This window comes from Diceros bicornis, chromosome 7, assembly GCF_020826845.1.
Source record: "Diceros bicornis minor isolate mBicDic1 chromosome 7, mDicBic1.mat.cur, whole genome shotgun sequence".
Classification (NCBI taxonomy): domain Eukaryota; kingdom Metazoa; phylum Chordata; class Mammalia; order Perissodactyla; family Rhinocerotidae; genus Diceros; species Diceros bicornis.
Window position 1 is genome coordinate 71,179,101 of NC_080746.1, and position 23,691 is coordinate 71,202,791.

The following is a 23,691-nucleotide window of genomic DNA, read 5'->3' on the forward strand; positions in this document are numbered from 1 at the left end:
ACGTAAGGAAAAAAGGGGAATGTAAAGTTTATGGTTCTTTTTATTTGAAGCCAAAAAACCTGAAGTTTTGCCTAAGGAAACGGACATTTTCCTGGTACTCAATTCAAGATGAAAATTCAAACGCAGATCCTTATTAAAAAAATATATAGGATGACTCAGGTCTTCATGGTGGTTAGTGCCTGTCAAGGTATTAAAATTAGCTAGTCAAAATGCACCAAACCTCACAAAACTGAGTTTCATTTGCGTATCAAATCCACTTGTTGCTGTCTCAGCAGCCACCACGGTGGTCCAAACATCGTCTCTCGTTTGGACTGCTTTGATGGCCTCCTGACACATCCCTATGCTCCGTCTTAACTCTCGTCCAGAGTTGTCTGCATGCTGTGGTCAGGGTGCCTTTTTGGAGTGCAGATCTGATCATGACCAGTCACTGTCCCCATCCTAAGTACTTACAACTCCTGTCTCCCTTGGTTTTAGGATATAAGATGCAAACCCTCCCGCCTCCCCAGCCTCTCCTTCCACCCTCCCTCCCCTGCTCTCTCTGTTCCAGCCTTTTTCTGGTCCTTGTTTCTGCCTGTGCGCCCTTTGCACACTCTCTCTCACGGCATGCTCCACCTGCATAAGCCACTCTTCTTTCTTTGGATCTGAGCTGCATCATCCTCGGAAGCTTCCCTGACCCCAAGGGTCCCCTCCCCACTGTTTGTTCTCACATCCCCCTGTGCCTTCTCAGGAATGCTTATCTCTGTCGGGATGTCCCCCCTCCTAAGTCTGTGAGCCCCTTGACAGCAGGGACTGGCTCAGCTCTCGCTCACCTTTGATCCCCAGCTCCAGACCCAGTGCCTGGTGTGCAGTAGGGAGTCAGGAGATATTTGAGGGCAGGGAGCCATAAGCGGTGATCTGGCCGCTGCAGCAGCCTGCCAACCTCCTTCTCCAGTGGGCATTATATCATGCTGAGACGTGTGTCCCGGAAGCACACCTCTAACCACATCGCTTCCTTGTGCCAAAACTTTCAAGGGGTCCCCATTTCGTACAGGATACAATCCACACCCCTTATAGTTAGTGCTCCAGGACCTGAGCCCTAGCTGCATTTCCAACTCGTTTCTCCTGGTCTCCTTAGTCCTTGCACTGTAGCTAGTGGTCCCTCAGCCCTTCTCTGCGTGTTCAAATCTTCACCATCCCTTACGTAATACCGCTGGTTGAAAGTATTGCTGTCCATTGTCTGAACTTCGAATACCTTTGACATGGTAGTTATTTTTTATCTAAATGATAGCTGTTTTATGTACACGTCTCCCATATTGGGTTGTAGTCCTATATAGTGTCTAGCACAAGCCTCACATAGTAGGTGATCATAAAAATATGTTAAATGAGTGGGAATTTGTATTAATTATTTAGCATCTTTGTAAGCCAGTCTTTAATAGGAACCATTTCCCCTCTGGATGCTGTAATTTGTAGCGAAGTTTCTGTTTTTACATACATAACAAATGGCCAGTCAGCTACAGATTCTCCTGTTCTTTTAAACGTATCTACAGGTTAGTGAATATGAATCCAGTTCATAGACTGCTTTCTGCACATATTTCAAGACCTCATGGATCTTTTATTACAAGGGTATAGTATTATTCTGTATAAATGCAAGAAAGTAAAACAAAATAGATACATGTAGCATGTCATTTCAAGGGATGACTACCCAAATTAACACTCTCTGCAAAAATTGACCAAAGGGTCATAGAACTTGTGTCTAGATGAGCGTCACCTCACCGTCTCCCCGAGCCCCCCCTGCCCTCCGCTCCGCCAGAATGGCGGAGGGCTCACCCTGGTGGTCAATGCCTGTTGCCGTGACTCCTGTGATGAGAGAATAACCCCACCTCTGTTTCATTTCCAACAGGCCGATTTAAACTGCAATATTCAAGATGATGCCGGGGCTTTTTACGGTGTAACCAGTCAGTATGAGAGCTCTGAAAACATGACAGTCACCTGTTCCACCAAAGTTTGCTCCTTTGGGAAGCAAGTAGTAGAAAAAGTAGAGGTAAGTTGGTCTCTGTGTACCGGAACCTTCCTTCCAGGGCAGACTGTTCCCTTCCTTTCAAGCTTCGCTGGGGCAGCAAGTTTTACTTTTTGGTGTCTCCTCCTTCCCTCCCCCTTCCTTTTCCTTGTTGCTTCTAAAAAGGCAAAATGATTTGAAAGCAGCTGAAAGAAGGCAAGGAGGACGTCCCTCGGCAGGCCTCCCTGGCTGTCTGAGGTCGGCCCTGCCCTGCCCTGCCAGCGGTGTTCAGTGCCGCCTGCAGCCTCGCGGGGGTGCCCTGGTGTGGAATTGGGTATGGATAGGCCCTGCTGCCATCAGACGATGCCCTCCCACCCCCAGCTCCACGGGCACTTCCGGGCACGTAGATGACAACCCAGGTGGTATTCAGCTGGCTGGTACCTGCCTTCTGAAACCCTGACACCTTGGGTTTGGTATTGTTGCTTTTGCCATTTCCACTCCCTTCATTTGAATTGTTTTAAGTATATTTCAGTACGTCCTGGGATCAGATCCCTATTTATGGCTTTTATATTTCATGCCTCTCTCCCTTTCAAAAAATATATGTTCGTTTTACCAGAGAGGGTTGCTTTGTGTGAATAATGTTTGCTGCTGACCTTCCATCCAAAGTTGTATTTTCCATTGTTTTCTACCCATCACCCAATCGATCTGTGTTCAGGGGTTCTATTCACAGTGGCCCTGGACCTCACAGGTCCGGGAGCCCAGCCTGACTGACAGAGACTTTGTGCTGAGGCGTGAGAGAGCATGCACTAGGGGAGACGGCCCAGGGTATGGCTGTAAGACTTTGGGCTGCATGATGAGGATTTGGGCTGCTGCAGGCCGTCATCGCCTCCTGAGCACAGGACGGGCCTCCTGAGGATGGTGTTGAGGAGGGTTACGCTGGCAGAGGAGGATAGAAGTGGGTTAACTAGATGGTCGACATAGCTTAGGGGTCATGAGCTTTACTAAAATGGTGGCAGTGGGAAATCCAGTAAGACATTTTGAATGGAACTTAGAAACAGACTGGATATTAAAAACGAAAGAGGAGGAAGAGTCACACATCTTATGCCTGGAAGGACAGTGCTGCCGCCAGCAGAGGGAAGGAGATAAGGTGCTCAAGAGGAAATAGTCGGGACGATTATAGACGCAAGATAGAGCTTGGGAGACAGGTCAAGACTGAACGTGTCAATTGGGAATCCTCAGCATTAAGGATGATTAAAGCTATGGGAATGGAGAACTAGCTGCACAGAGAGACTCCTGCAAGAGCACAGGAGAAAGGATTAAATTTGGGGAGCAGCAGCCAGCCCTGGGGTGAGTGGAAGGGAGACACAAACAGAGGAGCGGAGGACAGAAATGGATGAGGGAGGAGGAGAACTGGCTCGGTGCCATCGATGTCTGGGAAGCCCAAGGAGAGGGCAGGTGAGAAGGTGGCTGTTTAATGAGACAGGACCGGAGACCTAGAACCAGTGACCCTCATCTCCTCTGAGAAGGAGCAAGCAGAGTTATCTGTCTGCAGTTGGAAACGTGAAGGTCAGTGATAGGCCTTGCTAACCAGGTTGTCAGGGCTTATCTGTACGTGGACTTCCTGCCTGGACAGGTACGTATGAGAAAAGATGAACCAGACTAGTTAGTTTCCCAGATTTCTAATTATTCTTCATCGCGTCCTCAGATAACACACCCAATGCTCTATGCAAGTTCAGGGAGCAGAGAGGGATTGCTTCTGACTGATGAAATCCCAGAAATTTTCATGGAGAAGGTGGTCTGAGGCGTGGCAGGTGGAGCTTTATAATTAGCCTGTAATCCATTTAGAATGTATTTCTGCATTTGGCGTGAAATGGGAATCTGCTTATATTTCCTTCTAAATAGATAGGCATTTGTGTCAAAACCAGTTATTAAATAATTCATCCTTTTCCAGCTGTGCGTGGATCTGTCCCCTTTACATTACTGCATACACTGGAAGCTGTTTCTGGAGTCTCTCTATTCTATTCCACTCTCTATCTCAACTTGTCCCAATGCCATGTTGATTTGAGTACAATGGCTTTATAGTTTGTTTTGATATCTGCTGAGGCAAGTCAATCTCACTATTCCTCTTTTTCATATATTTTCTAGGCTAGTAACCAGCATTTATTCTTCCGAATAATGAGATCATTTTAAAAATGTAAAGAAAAAAGAACCTTGTTTGAGCAATCTATATTGTAATTGCATTAGATTTAGATATTAGTTTGGGATAAATGGATATATTATTGATATTAAATCTTGTCAATCAAGAACTTATTTGCATTTCCAACTCATTTTATCTATTTTAATAAGATTTTGTAGTTTTCATATATTTCTTGTTATATATATATGTTTCTAAATATTATATAATTTGTTAATGCAATTTCCCATTTCTAGATTTTAGTTACTAGAATAGAGAAAAGCTCTTAGTTTTTGCGTATCAATGTTCTATCTGGCCATCTTGCCATATTTTCTTATTTATCTTTAGTGGCTTTTTTCCCCTAAATTTGTGGATTTTCTGTGTATATAATCTTAGCAGCAGCAAAAAGAGAAGGCTTTATTTTATCTCTTCTTTTCCAATGTTTATGCCACTTTTTTTTTTCTCACCTTCTTTTCATTTGCTAAAACCTCCAACACAGTTGTAAAAATAAATAAAAGAACTAGTGCTGATGAGTATCCTTGTGTAGTTACTGAGGTTAGTAGGAATGGTTTTGGTATTTTGCCATTTAGGATTATAGCTATTGTTGGTTTTTATAAATGGCCTTTGTTTTATATTTAAGTGCTTTCTTTCTATTCCTATTTTACTTAGGGTGTTTATTAGTAATCACTGCAATATTTTACCAAATGCCTTTTGGGCAGCTCTTACCATATGATTTTTCTCCAATTTGTTGACATTACAAGTTAATACATGTCCTGTGTATGAACCACCACAGCATTCCTGAAGGAAGTCCTAGTTTGGCTACATTGATGCATTTTGTTTATTATTTTATGTAAAATGTTTGCTTCTTGTAAGTAGAATTAGTCTATACTTTTCTTTTTTATGATCTCTTTATCAAAGTTCAATATTAAATGCACATCAGTTTCATAAACAGAATGGGGACGCCTGCCTTTTTCTGTGGTCTGGCATAGTTTGCATAACATCGAACATAACTGCTCTTTAAAGGTTACATAAAACTTGGCTGTGAAACTACTTAGTCTTTACAGGTTTTTCAGTGGCAGACGTCTAAACAGCTTTCTAGTCACTTCCACAGTAGTTCACGTGTTGGAATTTCCTACTTCCTTTTGCTTCAGTATTAGCAATTTGTATTTTGCTGGAAATCATCCTATCTTCTAGGTTTTCTTTGCTTTTTTTTTTGCCTTAGAGTTTTGTAAAGTAACTTCTTATAAATATTCTACTCTACTATAATTGTGGTTTTGACTCCTTTTTTCTCTTTATTAAGCTTTGAAGGGTTTATCTTTTTAAAAAACCAGTTTTTAAATTTGTTTTGTCTACATTTTTTGTTTCTATTACATTGATTTGAGCTTTTATCTTTATTAATGTCCTATTTCTGGTTTCCTTTGGTTTCTTTGTGGTTTTTGGTTTATTTTGTGGGTTTCTTTTTTTTTTTAATTTTTTTAAGTTATGTATTTAGTTCTGTAATTTTTCCTCTTTACTGATGAAGGCATATGAAGCTGCTTGCTTAAGTTTCCTTCAAGTATAGCTTCATTGGGTCCCAGAAGTTTTGATGTGAAGTATTTTCCTTTTCATTACTCTTTAGATAGTTTGTAATTTCCATGTTAATTCCTCTTTGATCCAAGATTATCTAGGAGTGTGTTTCTTATTTCTGAAGACTTCAGTGGGATCTTCAAACTGCATATATTCCAGTATTTTCTGTCTTTCTTTAGTCAAGACATAAATAACAGTCATGGGCTCGTGATCCATGTGAAGTCATTTTTTCTAAAGTAGAGAAATTAGCTGCATTGGTTGTTGGCTTGTGAGGCTTTATGACAGTAAAGGGATTTGGAGGGGGCTCCTTAAAGAATTGTGACTGGCTGGGTCTGCTCTCCCAGATCTGCAAGGAGAGAATCACTGAGTAGGTGGTTATATTTTTTTCTGACCTTTACTGAAAAAGATCTATAGAACTCTTTTAAAGCTATCATCTTTCCAACTTTTTTTTTTAATTTCCAGAAAAATAATGGATTCTAAGTATGACGTTAAGTTTGGAGATAGGAATTTTTTTTAATTAAATAATAAACTACTTAAATAGTATAGCATGTAGCAGATGATTCGTGTTGGAAAAGTAAAATGCTTTTGCAGGCGGTAATATCTGTTTCATGAATTTTGAAGTCAAAAGTGTAAAAATGCTCAAATCCTCTTTCCCTCACAGACGGAGTATGCAAGGTTTGAGAATGGCCGCTTTGTGTACCGAATAAACCGCTCCCCGATGTGTGAATATATGATCAACTTCATCCACAAGCTCAAACACTTACCAGAGAAATATATGATGAACAGTGTTTTGGAAAACTTCACAATTTTATTGGTAACCGTCTGTCTCTTTCCTGTTGTGGCAGACTTGGTCATGAGGCTGGTGGGGACAGACAGGAAGATGGCTCTGGGAGGCACTGGGGCTTGTGCCAAGGGAACTGAACTGGCTGTTGAGTTGGGCCCCAGGTGGTCAATCAGCAGTTGAATTCACACATCCACAGGGCAAACTTGGGCGTGGTGTGGGCTCAAGTCTATAGAAGAGAAGAGGTCTCATCTGGCTGGGGTCTAAGCTTGGCAGAACTGGACTTCACTGGGGTAATAAAAAGTGACGGTCCTAGATTCTTAACTCTGGCGGCATATTAGAAAGACCTGGAGAACTTCTAAAAATTCCTGATACCAAGACTGCATCCTAGATGAATTAAATCAGGATCTCTGAAGATAGGACCCAGGCAGGTGTATTTTTTAAAGTTCCATAGGAGATTCCAGTCTTAGCTAAGTTTGGAATCTCAGCAGCAACATAGTGCGCAAATCATAAATGAGGCAAAAGCTGAGTCAATAGGTTTATACTTCAAACATACCTTGACTGATTTCATGAAGCATTTGTAAGGCCTTTTAAGAAGTAACATATGTTAATATAGCAAAATATAAACTCCCAGTGCCAAGAGAAATATAAATTAGAATAGCACATCATGACCGGGGCTGGGGATGTTCTTCATAGGCTGAAAGGTATGGTCAAAGCTTAATGGGCAGCTAAAGGGAGAGGTAAAAACCGTGGTACTCAAGGGCCACAGTGGGAGAACTTTCCAGTTCCCCTGGGCAATGCTGTGTATGTGGGTTTTTTCCCCTAATGTTTAACTTGAAAACAAATTTTTCATGGGGGCCTTCGTTTGGGGACTTGGGAGGTTTATTGAGAACAGTGTTGTTCTCAAAATATACCTATAAAATATGCGGTAATGGGTTTCATAAGGCTCACTTTTTAAAAAGAACATTTCTTGATTAAACTGAAGGCAAAATGCCAAAACAAAACTTGGTGGAAACAATTTTGCTAAAAGGGGCAGCAAGACAATATTGTGGTCAAATATTCAGCCCCCGAAGGCCTATGTTGTTACTAGGATTAAGAACTAGAATACTTAGAGCAGGAATTATTGAACTAGAGTTTTGAATCCATTGGGACAGTGATTCTCAATCAATGATGTGCTGGCAAAGAAAAAGGCTCTACCTCAGCCCCCTAAAAAACCCTGATTTATAACTTTTCCCCATTTTTGTGGTGTCAATATACCCTCCATGGGCAATTTCAGGCTACCAGTGGTTGTCCAGCTCCTGAAATTCCCTAATATTTAGCAATAACTTTCAAGAGCCAGTAAAAATGAATAAGTAAAAATCTAAAAATTAAAATCCAGGGCTGGCCCCATGGCCTAGTGGTTAAGTTCAGTGCACTCTGCTTCGGTGGCCTGAGTTTGGTTCCCAGGCTTGGACCCGCACCATTCGTGAGCGGCCATGTTGTGGTGGTGACCCACATACAAAGTAGAGGAAGACTGGCAACAGATGTTAGCTCAGGGCAAATCTTCCTCAGCAAACAAAAAAATTAAAATCCTTCTGCATATCAGATTCATCCAGGAAGCTTTTAAAAATTCTGAGGCCTGGGTGCCCCCTCAGAGGAATAAGATCAGAATCCCTGGGGGTGGGGCCAGCATCATAGATTTTGTTTGTTTGTTTCTGCAGCTCCCCAGGTGGCTCTCCTGCACATTGGGTGTTGGGACCCCCTGCTACAGGAGATTACTCAGTGAGCTGCAGGGGGTCTCAGAGTTCACAGACACAGGATTGGCATGCAATTGGCAGAGAGATAATTTTGCATATAATTTTCATTTATTCTAGGGAGAGAATCTCAGTGGATTCTCAGATGTGTCCATGTCCCTTTAAAATTTAGAAACTAGCAATCTGGGAGAAAGTTTGGGAAACATGTTCTTTAATAACTAGTATTCTTTTCTCTAATGGTCTTGGGTGAAAATTGAGCAGTTCATGGTTTGGGGTACTGGTAGCGATTAGTCATATAGGTGTTCTCTGTGCTACTTAAGACCAGATGGACCACCTTAGTGCTCAGATGAGCAGGTGAGTGTGGCATCCTGGTATGGACCTTAAATAGCCTCAGGAATAAACCAAAACTTTGAGTGAATGGCTACCCTACCTCTCTTGGATTGAGTCTTAGCTGTTTCTTAAAAACCACTTCTGAGTCTGTTTCAGCATTTTAAGGAATATGTCCACAGGCCCCAAACCCTACCTTAGAGCACAGCCAAGGAAAAGATGGCCTGGGAAAATTTTAAAGCATCTGTTCCCCACAAAACCCATGTAACTGTACCAGTAATGTTCCCTTAGAACACGTGACTTCAAGCAGCATAGACATCCAGAGATCTCACCAGGTTAAATTAATTTTAAAATATATCATTAAGCAACTAAACTCCTTGATATGAAGAATTAGTAGCTCTCCATAAATATCTGCTAGAAATAATATTTTTCTTTAGAAAAGCTGAAATGAAGTCAGCATTTCTAGATTATGAAAATAAAATTATCTCATTGATCAACAGGAGAAATAGTATTTTTCAGCTATTCCACGGCGGACGGGGTGGGGAGCAGGGGGTGGGGCAGGCGGGTGTGTAGGAACACAGCCAGGATGGCCGCTGCTGGACATAGTTGTAGGTGTTGTGCTAGGTACATTGGATACAAAGCCTGTGTCAACAGGACCAGTTCCAGACCTTGGTGCCTGGTGGGCTAGACTCTCTGATTTCATCAGGATGATTCAGGAACTGAAGTGACCCTGGAGATGTGGGGCCTTAGTGACAGTAACCAAACAGACCACAGGAGACAGCAACTGAACCATGGGCCAAGCATTCCTATCATCTTTTGAGGTCATATTCAGACACAAGGTTGCTAGAAACTTTTTTTTTGTTTCCTCCTTTTGAGTCTCAATCATGAAGCCTAAACAGGATATATTCTTTCATAGAAAGTTTGCAAGAAGTTAGGCTAGATCGTAGAGGTTCCAAGCACAGTGCTAAATCTTTCATAAATATATTATGAAGTTCTCACTGCAGAACTGTGAGGTGATTTTTATTCCCATTTTGTGGATAAGGAATGTTAGACCTACCCAAGGTAACAGAGCCAGTGATAGATGTAAATTAAGACTTGAATGATGGAAAAGACACTTTGCGGGATGTTTCATGATCATGGAGTCAGAAGACTTGGGTTTAAGACCCAGCTCTACTTTATGACTTTGAGTAAGACATTTAAAGTCTCCAAATCTGAGTTTTCTCCTCCATTTACAAGCAAAATGCTCAAGTCTGTATTCTCCACTGCAAAGGTTATTGAGAATGTTTTAATTCATTCAGCTAAACTATGGAGAGATTGTACTAGCTGCCAGAATACAGTGCAGATAAAACCCAGTGCCTGTCTCGTAGTAAACCTTGGCCTGGTAGGGGAAAGAGGCAGGTAAATGAATGATTACAGTGAAGGTAACAATGGCTGTAGTATACTTGTGGAAGGACAGAGTAGTTTAACTTAAGCAGGTACCTGTAGTTGGAGTGAGGTGGGAAATTCTCAGGGATGTTAAAAGGTGCTGTTTAAGTTGCCTTGATGGTTAAACAGATATTGTGCAGATTTACCAGAACAAGGGCTGTTCCGTGGGTGCATACTGAAGCGTCAGGTGCTGAGATGCAGTGAGCCACACAGGTGGGGCAGCCGCCCTGGAGTCTGGGGAGGGAGGCAGGCGTTCCTCCAGCGTCACAATGAATGTAAGCTAAATGTGGCTGATGGCTGGCAGAGGTCAGTATGTGGTGCCAAGAGAGTGTGTAACAGGAGGATTTGACCTGGTCTGGGGGTCAGGGAAGGCTTCCCTGAGGAAGAAGCAGTTGAGAGATACCTGCCAGATGCACAGGCAGAGAGGGTAGGGAAGAATACTGCAGATCGACAGGAGCACGGCACACAGAACTGAAAATAAGGTGATGTGGCTGGCACGGAGAGAGGGAGGGGGCCAGGGAGCTGGCTGGGTAGGAATGGCCAGACTGGGCAGGGTCTCCTTGGCCTTGTAGGCTGAGAACAGGTTTTCTATTCATCCTAAAGTTTTCAAGTTTAAAAGAGATCGTCAGGGCATTTGAGCAAGAGCATGTTGTGTCAGATTTATATTTCTTACACGGTTTCCGTGGCTGCCGTGTACAGATAGGGGTAGTGCCGAGCAAGGGCGGCTCCTGGTAGAGGAGCCCGGGAGAGGTTTGCTGGTACCTTGGGCTGGGGCGGTGGAGAAGAGGATGGATTCAAGAATGATTCAGGAGGTAAAAGCAGCAGGACCTGGCATTCGTTTGGATGTGGGGATGAGGGGGAGAGAGATTTCAAGGATGAAAGACCTGCGTCCTTGGAGTATTTGATCTGTGAGGGAGGTGGCAGGAAGTAAGACTAGAAAAGCAGGTGAGTGCTAGTATTGAAACAAGTCTTCATTACCCAGAAAAAAACATGTAGATAGTCCCTCACTATATCAGTTCATTTGTCTAGAGCAGTGCGGCATAATGGTTAAGAAAAACATGTTGGCATCAGATCTGGGTTTCTTCGTTGACAGTTCTAGAACCTTAAACAAATTAACCCCCCAGCCTCCTCCTCTGTCAAAGAGGGCGTGATATAGCACCTGCTGATACAGTTGTTGTAATATCATATGAGATAATGTGTGGAAAGCATTTAATACCGAGTAGACGTGTACTAAGCAGTCAATATATGTTGGCTAATATTATGTGAATTATCATTCATTCAACAAATATTTATTAAATGACTGTTGTGTGCCAAGAACTAAGCTAGATACCAGGAAACGTGGTCCCTGTTCTTCAGGAACTTACAGTCCACTGGATGAGGTGGGCATTAAAAAAAAATCATACAAATCTGAATATACGTACAAACAGTATGGCATGTTATGATGGGAAGATTACAAGTGCTATGAGACTTATTCTTTAGTTGGGGGCCATGAACTCAGATGTCTTAAGGGTGAGGGACACTAAATGAGTGAAGCAGCCCAGTACGTAATGGGGAATGAGGCCCCTGACTAAGTGGACTAGGCTCTCAAATTCAAAATGTTTGAGAACACTGAGCTGGCCTAACAAAATACACGTGAAACAGTCATGAAGCGTTTTGAGTGCGGAAGTTGGGCTGGATTTGCTTTTAGAAAGTTCCTTCGGAGAATGACGTGGGGAACTGAGACAGAGTGAGGAGGGGAAGGAGGCAGGGTCCCCAGTGGGAGGGGGCCGCAATGATTTGGGCCAGAGAGCAAGTGGGCATGAGGACAAGAAAGATGGATTCGAGGAACTTGACTCAAGCAGATGAATATTTCAAAATACATTTTGAAAGGTGAAGCCTAGATAAATGAAAAGAGTGATCATGTGACCTGATTCTGCTGCAGCTCCTTGACCTGGCAAATATTCTACTGAGTCCAGGCACTGCTGGTTCGTAGTGGTGAGCAAGGCGCCCGTGGATCTTATGTCTGTCGTTGGCTGTTGTAAAACAAATTTAGTAAAAGTTTGGGAATAAGATAGGAGACAATTCCTAGGATAAATGACTGTTCCATGGGACAGAATTAGAGAAAATCGTCTTTGTTGTAAAGAAATCAGCTCCCCAAAAACCCACATTAATTCTCATGGTCTCTTCTTGGGCTCAGATTTTGAGTGAGACTGTGTCTGTAAGGTCCTTCTTACGTATGGTAACTAGGCTTAAGTAGGATTCCAGTTGGACTGGAATTTGTGCTATAAGGGGGCAGAGTGAGACTGCACAGATCTCTAATAACCCGCTTGTTGGACTTTAGACTGTTTCTCTCCATGTGAGTCACAGTCGCCATGGCACAGACAGAATATGTTTTCATCCATGTGGTGTTTTATATATATGTATATATATACTTTTTTTTTTTTTAACAGGTGGTAACAAACAGGGATACACAAGAAACTCTCCTCTGCATGGCCTGTGTATTTGAAGTTTCAAATAGTGAACACGGAGCACAACATCATATTTACAGGCTTGTAAAGGACTGAACATGGTTATTTATATATATAGATATCTGTATATACACACACACACACACACACACACACATATGTGCGCGCACACACACACTCTCCATTATCGAACGACTGACTGTAAACCTCACCACACAAGGGTGGTGCCCCGGCTCTGAGGTCACCCTGACTTTTCTAAATCCTGTTTGAGTGAAGTCATTTTTTCATGTGTTCATCCTATCATTGTAGCTGTGAAGTTCTGGTACAGTTGTAAAAAGAGAAATCGAGTTGTTTCTATGTTCTTCAGATCTGCAGCCCACAATTCCTCGGCAAAGTTGAACCTTAAGACCCCAAGTCTCTGTCTGCAGAGACCTGTTTTTCTAATTGTGGTAGAAAATACTGAGACAGAGCATTTGCCATGGGACATTTACAGCCTTTATACAAATGTATTTAGTTCTTTTTTTTCCAACATGAAATTCTTGTTTTAAGATACAAGTAAAATTAATCTTTAAATATAAATGTAAATTAGTACACAAAACTAAGAATCTTTAGACTTATCTTTGTAACTAATTAGGGTGGAAGTTATGAAAGAATGTAATTCACTAAATTATTTTTTAAATGAAACTTTTCTTTCTTTTTGAAACCAAATGTTAAAATATAGCCTTAAGAAATGCTTAGTAGAAGTATCCTAATGAGACAAATTTGTACTTTTTTCCTCAAGGTTAAAACTAATCTCCTAACCCATTAAACTCTTGAACAGGTGTTACAAAGGAAGAAAACTTCACCCCTTATCCTTAACATATATAGTATATTTAAAAATATAAAATTGTATTGTACTAATGTGATGATTGATTATTTAATGAAAAAGAAAAGATGGCTCTTTTTGCAATAAGTAGATAAATACTGAAAATCTAAACTTACAATGTTTATAGTCTTGTGTGTGCAGTTGTATTTTATATGAACAACCAAATTTTTTATTGAGATGAGTAAATATTTGAACGGCTGAAATTTAATAGCGAAAATTTAAAATTGGCATGAATACTGCACTGTGAACTACAAAGTATAGAAAGTCCTGTGGCTGGGAGAAAATTTCATCAACCCAACAAGTAAAAGGCTCATCAGTTTCACCATCTCTGCTCCCCAGAAATTCACAAGCATCCTCACCAGCCTGTGGATGAATTCTTTATTTCTGGTGATCCAGTATGCATATTAACCTGCTAACTATATGTGTATGTATGTGTTTGTGTATACATATATACACATATACATATATAGTCATTCAACACATTTATTGAACATCTGTTTAGTGTCACTTGGTTTGCTAGGTGCTGGTATGTATGCATATCTCAATCTGTCTGTAGATCTAGATAGAGTCTCTAAGGCCATCCATTTCCTTGACATCTCTCAATAAGTCACGTACTTGTTTAAGGTTTAAGAAGCCCAGTTCGCTATCTCTGACCTTTTCAAATAGCCTTGTTGGAGAGGTTCTCTTCCCGGGAAAGATTCAACTTTCCAGCCCACATATTCCAAAGCCTGGCCCAGGCAGAGTAGGTTTGATGTGGCCACATGTCTTGGGCTGTTTCCATAAGTGCTTCATTGGGAAGGGGACAGGGCATACCTCCCTAACTTCCCAGAGGAAAGGGACATTTTTATAATTGTTTTAGGACTATGTTGACACAATAGATTGTGAAATAAGTTTTGTAAGTTGTGAAACAGGTCAAGACTTTTTCGTCAAGACAGAAAATAAAAATCCAAGTAACTTACACACACCCCCTTCTTGTCCTGCCATCTGCTCTCACCCTGCTTGTGTATTGGTTAGTGTCTGGTGGTCATGAGCATGAGGATGTGGCTGGCTCGTGGCAAACAGAAGAACACTGGACCAAGCCTGGCCTCTCCCAAACTCATGACACTGGTCACTGGCAAGACCAGGGGAGAAAGTGCAAGACTTTTCCCACTTGGAATGCACATCCCTTACATAAACCAGTAGGATGGTGCCCATTTTCCCTCCATAAACAGACTACAGTTTGTTCCCTGATTCCAAGTGGGCCTTTGAAGGATTGCCCCGGCTGTCCGCCCTTCCATCTGCTTTTCAGCCCAAGCATTCAAGCTTCTTCCATGGTCATCGTATTTATGGCTTCTATTGGTTACCCTTCTTAAGTATATTTCTTTGGCTCCTATGTCCTGCATCTTTCTTCAAGGGAACCCCCACTATCCCAAGACCAGGACTCTATGAAGGGGTGCAAATGATCGTACGTGGCTCAGAGCCAGGCTATCTCAGAACTTCAGGGGGAGAGGTACCTGGTTCATGTTCCCACCCAGGAATGGGGCTCTTCTGTGCTGCAAGGGGTACTCTTGGGATTTACTTTTCAAAGCACAAATAGACTGAGACCCAAGACGACCAGCTAGAGGATATTTCTGTTGGCAAAGAAGGGCACTTCCTGGTCTGCTGAACTCACAGAGTCAGGCTGGGCCCTCTGATGCTTCACTGCCAGTGTCCTCTTTCTCCGCTGCCGTTGTCCTAGAGATTGGGGTTTTACGTGCATGACCTTGAGGATTACTTTTTGCTCTGAAAACATTTCTAAGATCTTTTGAAGTTTACTTCTTGTCTTGTTCTTCTACAGCTTTCTCCAGGGCAGATCCTTTCCCCCATCTGAACCATTGGTCTAGGTACCCAAACTCGTAGCCCTCTCTCTGCCTCTCCCAAGTTAGACCCTGGTGTGGGATTTGTGTTAGAACATCTAATCCAAGTCTGTCTGTGGTCTTTCACCGCATATGGCAGAGTCTCTCCCCGTGTCTCTAAAGCTTTCTAAACCACAAAGAAGCCTTCGCAAAGCTCTGTTCTCGTGCTCTCTTCCGGGTGCTCTATCTCTGGGTGACCCTTGCTCCCAGGTTTGATTCAGGGACATCTTGTGCGTTCACTGGGGAGTTTGAGGCCGGTTTTCCACAGCCTAAACAGGAGGAGCTGAAGAACTGGGCTCTGGTCTGTTGGCATTCTTTTCCATCTTAGCAAGAGACCTAAAATAAAATCAGGACTTCTTCAAGAACACGTCCTAGAATCCCAGAATGCCCAAGCTACCCTGGACTGAGGTTTCTCAGCCTCTACACTGCTGACATTTTAGACCAGATAATTCTTTATTGTGCAGGGCTGTCCTGTGCATCATAGGAGGTTTAGCAGCATCCCTGGCCTCTGCTCACTAGATAACGTAAGTACCCCTTTCTCCAGTTGTCACAACCCAAAGTGTCTTCACACATTGCCAAATGTCCCATGGGGCACAAAATTGCCTCTAGTGGAAAAGCACTGCCCTAGATCTTACAGGCCACAAGTACCATATTTGAGATATTCTTTTTCCTCCTATTTCACCCTGATATAACTTATCTCCTGGGAGCCTTGTTTTGGGTCATCAAGAGGCAGGTAGGAATATTACTCAAGTGACATTGTGCCCATGTTTCCTCCTGTTTCAAAACTTCTATTTCACAACAGAGTTTCACTTGCTACAAGTATTCTTTCAGTCATCCCTGGGGAAGTTGGGAACAGCTGATTGCCATCGCCCCTATAATCAACTCACACCTATTTAAAGAGCGTTTCTAATTTGATCTTCATCCCTTAGTTTGCCAGGTTAAAAAAAATCCAGCTATTTTCATTATTTCTCATGAGCTCATGGGTCTCATTTTCAAGCCTTTAATTGTTTGAGTAAATTTTTACTTTTTCTACTTTCTGCCTTACACGCAATGCTGTTTGTAGAATTTATGGAAGCCTCTGGAACGTGTCTTTTCATCTTTAGGGATGGAGGAGAGAGGGATCAGTTCCAGAAGAGGGATGACAATTTTTTCTTCGTTGAGCTAAATAGAAGAGAGCACGGTCTACTCTCCTTCACTTTGTAGATGAGAAAGTCGAGGCCCAGCGGCGAGCTGACTTGCCCAGAGTCACCCAGCTGGTTGGTGACAGAATAGGGTGAGGCTCTAGGACTCCTGCCGATTGATCCTTGGCCTCTTCTGGTGGAGACTGTTCCTCACTGGTGCTTATGCTCACATGATCCCTATGGATGTGTGGCCAGGGTCAGTTCTGAAGAGGGAGGGAGACTAAGGACCCCCTCTGCCAAAGCAACAGCATCACCCCAATGCTGATGCTGCTTCTCATCCCAAGTGTCTCATCTGACCAGAGCATCCACAGCAGATATGAGAGCTGATGGGCCTTTTCACTGCCTCTGAGGACAGTTCACTGCCACAGGCTCTGAGTCAAATTCCTATTTGCTAAGCATCCCAGCAGCAAAAGTCCTGCACTCAGACCAGCCAAAAAAACAGCCCCCGTTCCGAGCACTTGGTGTTACACGTCCCGAATGACTTTTAAACCCAAGTCTTCTTTAGATTTCAATACTGTAGTGGCTCTAGCCGTTTGTTTTTGTACAACTGTAAATTATTTAAATCCTATGAGATGACAGTCAACTTTACAAACCAGGTACCTATAATTTGTATAATTTTGTATATGCTCTGGTACACTGACTGCACTTGTCCTAACGAAGGGTAGAACCAATTTTGTTTGTTGGTGTTCACACCTGTGACATTAAGAGGATATGTCCGCATCGCTTATTTCTTTATGTTGATGTTTCTGTGGCAAAGCCCTGCACATGTCATTTCTGAAAAGCCTTAAATCTTTGAGATGTTGCGTGTAGGGTATGCAGTGCAAAAGGCTGCCTCGGAACTGTGAGCCCTTTTGTAAGCTGGAAGCATTTCTCTTACTACTGTTACTTTTTTAGGGAGTTTTAAATTCAGAGCTGCCAAAGCGTTCCAGTCAGCAGTGCCTTAGAGATAGAGACCTTAGTCGTGCCGCCAGCCTTTTACACCAGTTCTCCACGTCCACTGACAAATTGGCCTGATATCTAAAACAGAACAAGCGAAAATTGTCTCCATTTTGTTTCGTAAGCCCGTTTTTCTCCAGTTCTATGGGAAACTGACTACTCTCTCTAAAATCTGAAACTGAACCCGAGTCGTTTCTTGACCACACTCTCAAATGTCTATACCAAAACGAAAGGTTTTGCAACTTCGTAGTTTACTATGAAAAGCAAATTGTACTTTTAATGTTGCCTTTTAAATTCACAACCAAATACTTAGCTATTTGTGAATCTTCTGCACTCTAGCATGAAAGTGCCTTTGGTTTGAGATTCCAGCTTAGAAAAGTGCTGCCATAATAACGATAATTTGTAGAGAGACCAAAAATATTTTGAGATCACCGTAATGCCTTTGGTTTACCAGGATGAGTAACCAACCACAGGCCTCCGTTCACAAGAGCACGACGTGGACCCTGCCTGCTGCGAGCCTGTCTGCCGTGGGACCCCCCCCCCCCACTCACCAGTAGCACACGGCAGCAGGGGGGACCCCAGGAACTGTTGTGTTCGTGTGTGCCGACGTGTCACCTCGACTTGTCACCCGTCCCCACATCTGCACGAGGGAACTTGCACACAGACAGCAGAATCTCAGCCGGTGGACAGATTTGTGCTTCTCCTTGTGTTCGTGTTCAGTCTCTGGGAGGCTTTCTGTCCCGTTCAGATGACAGTGCGCACTTCTCTGGTTTACACAGTGATACCATTTTGAGAGTTGGAAGCCTCAAACCGAGACCACAGTGCAGAACAAAAACGAGTTAGGGTCATTGCAATTGAAGTGTTCTTCTTAGGGCGAAAATGTTGACTCTGAGTGTTGTGTATGAATGTGCTGTGAGAAACTTCCAAAGAGCACCATTCACAATTCGGTATTGTCAAAGAATGTTCCAGCCCTCAAAAGGGCAACTCTTTAAAGTCCATGTTGGCTTTTATCAAAACCTTGTATAAATTGGGAAAACTGATAGAGGTAAGGAAAAGGAGTGAAAAGGACGAGAAGGCAAAAACACCAGCCAAACAAAAGACAGGAAAAAAAGATTTTTCTTTACCAATTATAGACGTAAAAAAGACATCAGACATCTTTGAAAGTTAGCCTCTGAACTCGTAATGTGTATGTTCCGTCTGTCTCTACTTGGTGTCTTTAAGAATACCCTCTCTGGGCTCTAAAATTTCAGGAATGATTTCTGTCCACACCAAGTTGTGGATACTTATAGAAATTTCTACAAGAAAAAAAAAAAATGATTTCTATCCACACCAAGTTTTGGGTATTTATAGGAATTTCTACAAGAAAAAAAAAAATGAAAAGGAAAATTACTGCACACAAGTCATCGTTAGCTGCTTAACTCCAGCCCCTCCCTGTCAGCACTGCACCACAACTTGGAAGAAATTAGTCAAATCCTTGTTTTCCTTCTCTTTTCAACTGTTCCTGTGCTTTGTTTGGTAATAGTTTTCTCTCATAAACTCAGTGCTTATATCATTAAGAATGAAGGTTTTGTGTTTAAAATTTATTGCATTGCAAAGGATAGCTTCGCTGAAGTCATGCACCGTGAAATAAGATGAAATGTTTGTATTTATTGTCCTGCTTCCTAAGCCGTAACTTGTTTATTATTGGTGAATTTGCATTGAGTCGGTCCTATCCCACTTTACATCATTTTCGTATTTGAAACGGCATTTATGTTCCCTCCGTCCATTGTGAAATGGAGGCAGATTCGACTAGATTCCCCCTCTTCCATTATGGGATCATTTCTCCTTCCCCTTTCTCTGAGAGAGGCTGACAGGATCTAGGCGTTAATCAATTGGAAGCCAGTCTGATTTTCTTAATTTTTTTGCATCAGTCACCTTCTGTGATTAGTTCCACTGTGTAAATTAGATATTTACTGCACTTCTTTAAAAAAAAAAAAAAATCTCCCTGTTACCTCCTTGAAAGATTCACTTCTGTAGGCCTTTTTCCTTAGGCTCATGACTGCAGATAAAGGAAAAAAAAGTAAAAACAAAAACAGTACGTGCCTGAAAAATGACAAAAAAAATTTTGTAACATTTAAAAAAAGAAACCTGAATAGCCTTTAATTCTTTAATATGCTTAAATTTTATGTAAATCGGTTTTTGCCACGTGTGTTTGTTCACATTCTAATTGACTTAATGGGGTTCTCACGGTCTGTGTCTTCATGTCACGTGTATAAAATGGGCTTGTGACGTAAGCGTTTCCTCTGGTCAGTGGTTCCTTTGCTGTTGTACTGCTGCTGGGAGTGGGCCGCGGAACCTGCCTTTGGGTAATGAGGTTCCTCCTGGGTAGATTGGAGAGCTGGGGGTTGGGGGGCAAATTCTCACACACGTTTTCTTAATCTATTTGCAGAAACTTTCAAAAGGCATTTGGGTCAATCTCCTGGCAGTACAGTATTCTCGTATTTGTTAACGTCTGTGTTTAGGTACTGGTACCTTTTCGTTTAAAAATGTTAAGTGTTGGCTTTAAAGTGAATTTATCTTTAGTATGATAGTTATATGAAAATTATAGGGTTCGTGTGCAGAGAATTTTTTTATAAAGTGCTTTGTAAAAAAAAAAAATGTATTCTAGCTTTCGCGGTACATATGTGTGATAACTTTAATATCCATGACAGTTAAGTGCAATTATTTCATCACTCTAAAAATGCTATTTTTGTGTCAGTTCCTGCAGGTGTTTTCATGTCTTTGCAAAGTGACACATTTTGATGCCTTCTTGATAAAGTGGTAGACATTTTGTAGCTTTCTAGAAACTTTGTATTCATACGGTATCAATGAAAAATAAAGAAAATGAAAGTGTGGGTCACCTTTTTTATCTGCAACAGTGTTTGTGGTTGCAAATGAAATGTGCTTTATGCATTGTGGGTGATTGTATGAAGGACAGAGTAAAGGACCCTTCTGACGACCTCCACCAAGCTCACTAATTGGAACGTTGGGTGTCATGTCTAGCAAGGTTTCCTAAAAACATCCACAAGTCAGTCTATCTGCCTGTCTCTCTCTCTTTAGTGCTTCGTTAAAATTGACATAAGTTTTGCGGAACAGCTTGTCTGTGGATCCCAGGCAACCCTGAGAAAACGTGTCCCACATTCCAGGGTGCCGCAGTAGGCCCTTGGAAAACCAAAAGGCATGCCAAGCCCAACCTTTCAGCACCTGTTGTTGTTCACCCAACTCGTAGGGCACATGCCAGGAACCGGGGCTAGAGTGGAGGACGGGGTGCAGAGGTCAATACGGCATGGCTCTTGGCTGCACACTGCACACGTACTCAGTAGTCGGGTTGCATGTAGAGCTGTAACCCCTGCCCCCATCCTCACTATCACCGTGGAATTCATGGTTCAGGTGTGTGCAGCACACACATGCATAACAACACCTTGGGTTTACTAAGTCTTCACCGTGTGCTGGGTGCTGGGCCAGCGTGTTGGTACAGTGTGTATACCCTGTTTCCTTTAATTCTCACAGTAGTCCCAATGACAGTGGCGTTATTACCCCCCAGCTGAGGTTCAGAAAGGATAGGTCATCCAAACTCATGACTGGTGAGTGGTGGAGCCTTAAATAGGTCACCCTAACTCAAGCCTGGACTCTCGGCCCCTGCTTGGCTCACTGAGGATCCATGGCAGCAGCTCAAGGCTGGAGGAGAAATCTTGTGGGGGTGCCAGGGGGAGAACTTTCTTAAACAACAATGACCTTGGGCTTCAGACAACAGTTAGAAATGTTATTCGAGCCCCTTTGAAGAGACATTTCCAGCAAGCCGTGATGGGAGAGGCATGCGGTTGTCCATTGAGCTGCTCAGGGCAGAGGGAAGCGAACTGGAGCATCTTGTTGAGGCCCTGTTACAAGCCAGGCGCCTTTGCAGTCACTGTTTCCTTCAACCCCCACGTTCTTGAATAAAGGAATCACTTCCAATTTTCCAATAAGGAAATTGAGGCCCAGAGAAGTTAAGCGCTTGTGAAGATCATAAAAGCTAATAAGCGGCAAGAACGTAGAGATGGAAAAGCCTCCTCCCTCGCAGTTCTGGCTCTCCCACTGGCTGAAGGGCACCTTCTGCCCTCCACCTCCTCCTCTAAAACAAGGCGCTTTAACACATCAAAAACATCCTTGGTTAGTGCCTTTGGTTCCAGTCAACTCGAGTTCAGCAAAGAGAATGACACGCTGGGTAAACATTGCTTAAAGGGATTACAGGAGCAAAGGCATGGGTGAATAAAGGCTTCCAGTAAGATCAGGGAACAAGAAACTTTGCTGAGGACCCTTGATCATTCTTCCTGCCTTCCTGCTGCAGGGGACTAATAAGCATAGCCTACTATTTATTGAAAGCCAAGTTAGCTGCTGTTAAGTAAGCAGCAACTGATACAATTCCAATTAAAAATCATTGTTTTGTGTAAACCTGTGAAGCCTTAGAGTTTTTTTAACTGCCCTTGAAGACATCTTTGGTTTGTTTAACACCCCATACGTCAAATTTATCTAGGTTGTAACTAGCAAATAGTTAGGCTGCCGACAACCTGACTGCATTTTTTCAGTAAACATTCTCCCATTTGCTTTGGCTCCCAAGTAGCTCAGACTTAAATGTTGTCCTCTGCACTGATCATAAGGAACCAACTAAAATATAGAGACACATAAAGATTGAAAATAAAGGATGAAAAATATACCAACAAAAAGCCAATGAAGCTATATTCTCACTGGTATAGCTCAAGGCAAAAATTATTACTCGAGTTCATGAGACTGACTTCAGGATGATACAAGTTTCAATTAACTAGGAAGAATAAAGGACTCTAAACTTGTATGTACCTAATAACATAGCTTCAAGTTTATAAAGCAAAATTTGACACTCATGACTGCAGTGGGAGCTTTTTAAACAACTAAACTCATTCAGTTACTTACAGATAAAAGCAGACCAAAAAAATGTAGGACATAGAGGATTTGAACAGCATAATTTAGTGTGCTGTTCTAATTTACAAAATACGAAGTAATGAGCCCAAGAAGTGGAGACTATACATTATTTTCAAAGACACATGGAATTCTTATGAAAATTGACTGTGTCCAAGGCCAGGGGTCCAGAAACTATGGCCTGTGGGCCAAGTCTGGCCCATTGCCTGTTTTTGTAAATAAAGTTTCACTGGAACACAGCCACTACTATTTGTTTACTTATCTACAACTGCTTTCATGCTACAATGGCCAAGTTGATTAGTTGTATCAGACCCTATAACCCACAAAGCCTAAAATAATTACTACTTGGCCCTTTACAGAAAAAAAAACTTGCTAACTCCCTTCCTAAGCCAAAAAGTGGGGTCCTGCATCCAATAGTCCTAAAAATGTGTTTCCCTTTCCCCATGCATAGATACTCTGGCAAATGGCTATAGATCCATTCGATGCCCTCATGTGGCATCATAGTGTCCTTCAAGTGTCCCAGCCTCCCCTCCCCTTTGATGGGCTCTGGGTCTAAGAACAGGCTGAGATCTGGACAGGATGGGTGAAGGATGGTGAATTTTCATTGCAGCAGCTGACGTTTGCTCACCCGATCTTGACGTGTAATGATTAAAACAGTTGAGCTGTTTTAATTTGCTAGCTGCCCATCTATCTTATCCCTATCTTGCCATGGTCTGCTAGCCATCTCCACAGATCCCTATGGGGCTATGCTCCTTGGTTGCCATTCCTTGCTGCCTCTTATGGTAATTACTACTTTGCCTCTGACAGCTAAGTGCTGCCTCCTAGTCTCTGCTGTTCAGAATCCTATCATGTCCATTCACACAAAGGAACGCAATTCCATATTAATATCCCCTGCCATCAACCTTGCCTGCAAGCTCCCAGTGAGTTTCTTAGCCATACTGGTGCCCCATTCACTAGTGCATTCACTATTGTTTTAGTGTAGGGAGTATCTTCTTGGGCTTCTAGGGCACATAGGTGGTGGATGGTCTGGTCATAAATTATAGGTCCATCCCAGGAGCATTGCCTCTGAACTTTCTGAGCCCTGCTTCAGTACTCTGCTGAGGCAGTTCCAGCACCTCCACTTCATTTACTCTAGACCATCGTTTCCTCCAAGCTTCAAGGAGCCGTCCAGCAGTACATCATCTGGCTGACATAGGATCATCTCCAGTTGCCTTAGCCAAGAGAGTAAATCCTGAATTGTGGAAGAACATCCCCTATACCGATAAACTCTCCCTAATCTAGCCCAGTCTCATGTTCTCAAGATTTCCTCCCAAGCATGTTCTCCCAGTTCCTTCTGGAAAGAAGGGTACAGACTAGCCAAATCCTGTAACTCTTTTGGTGAGGATTCCTTTCCTCATGAATTAAGGACCAAACTTCCCCAACGGACCATGCCAGTTGGTCTAGAAGCAGTAAGATGAG

General features: G+C 42.5%; 1 protein-coding gene across 6 annotated transcripts in view; it reads left to right on the forward strand.

The window, feature by feature from the left end:
* The window catches only part of TEAD1 (TEA domain transcription factor 1), a 255,351-nt gene extending 235,183 nt beyond the window's left edge, over positions 1-20,168 (forward strand). For all 6 annotated transcript variants that reach the window (XM_058546003.1, XM_058546006.1, XM_058546001.1 and 3 more), the window contains 3 exons: positions 1,880-2,020; positions 6,376-6,528; positions 12,410-20,168. In XM_058546003.1, the coding sequence (XP_058401986.1) occupies positions 1,880-2,020; positions 6,376-6,528; positions 12,410-12,523 (408 nt within the window). In that variant the 3' untranslated portion in view covers positions 12,524-20,168. The remainder of the gene's footprint in view (positions 1-1,879; positions 2,021-6,375; positions 6,529-12,409) is intronic.
* Positions 20,169-23,691: the final 3,523 nt, after the last annotated feature.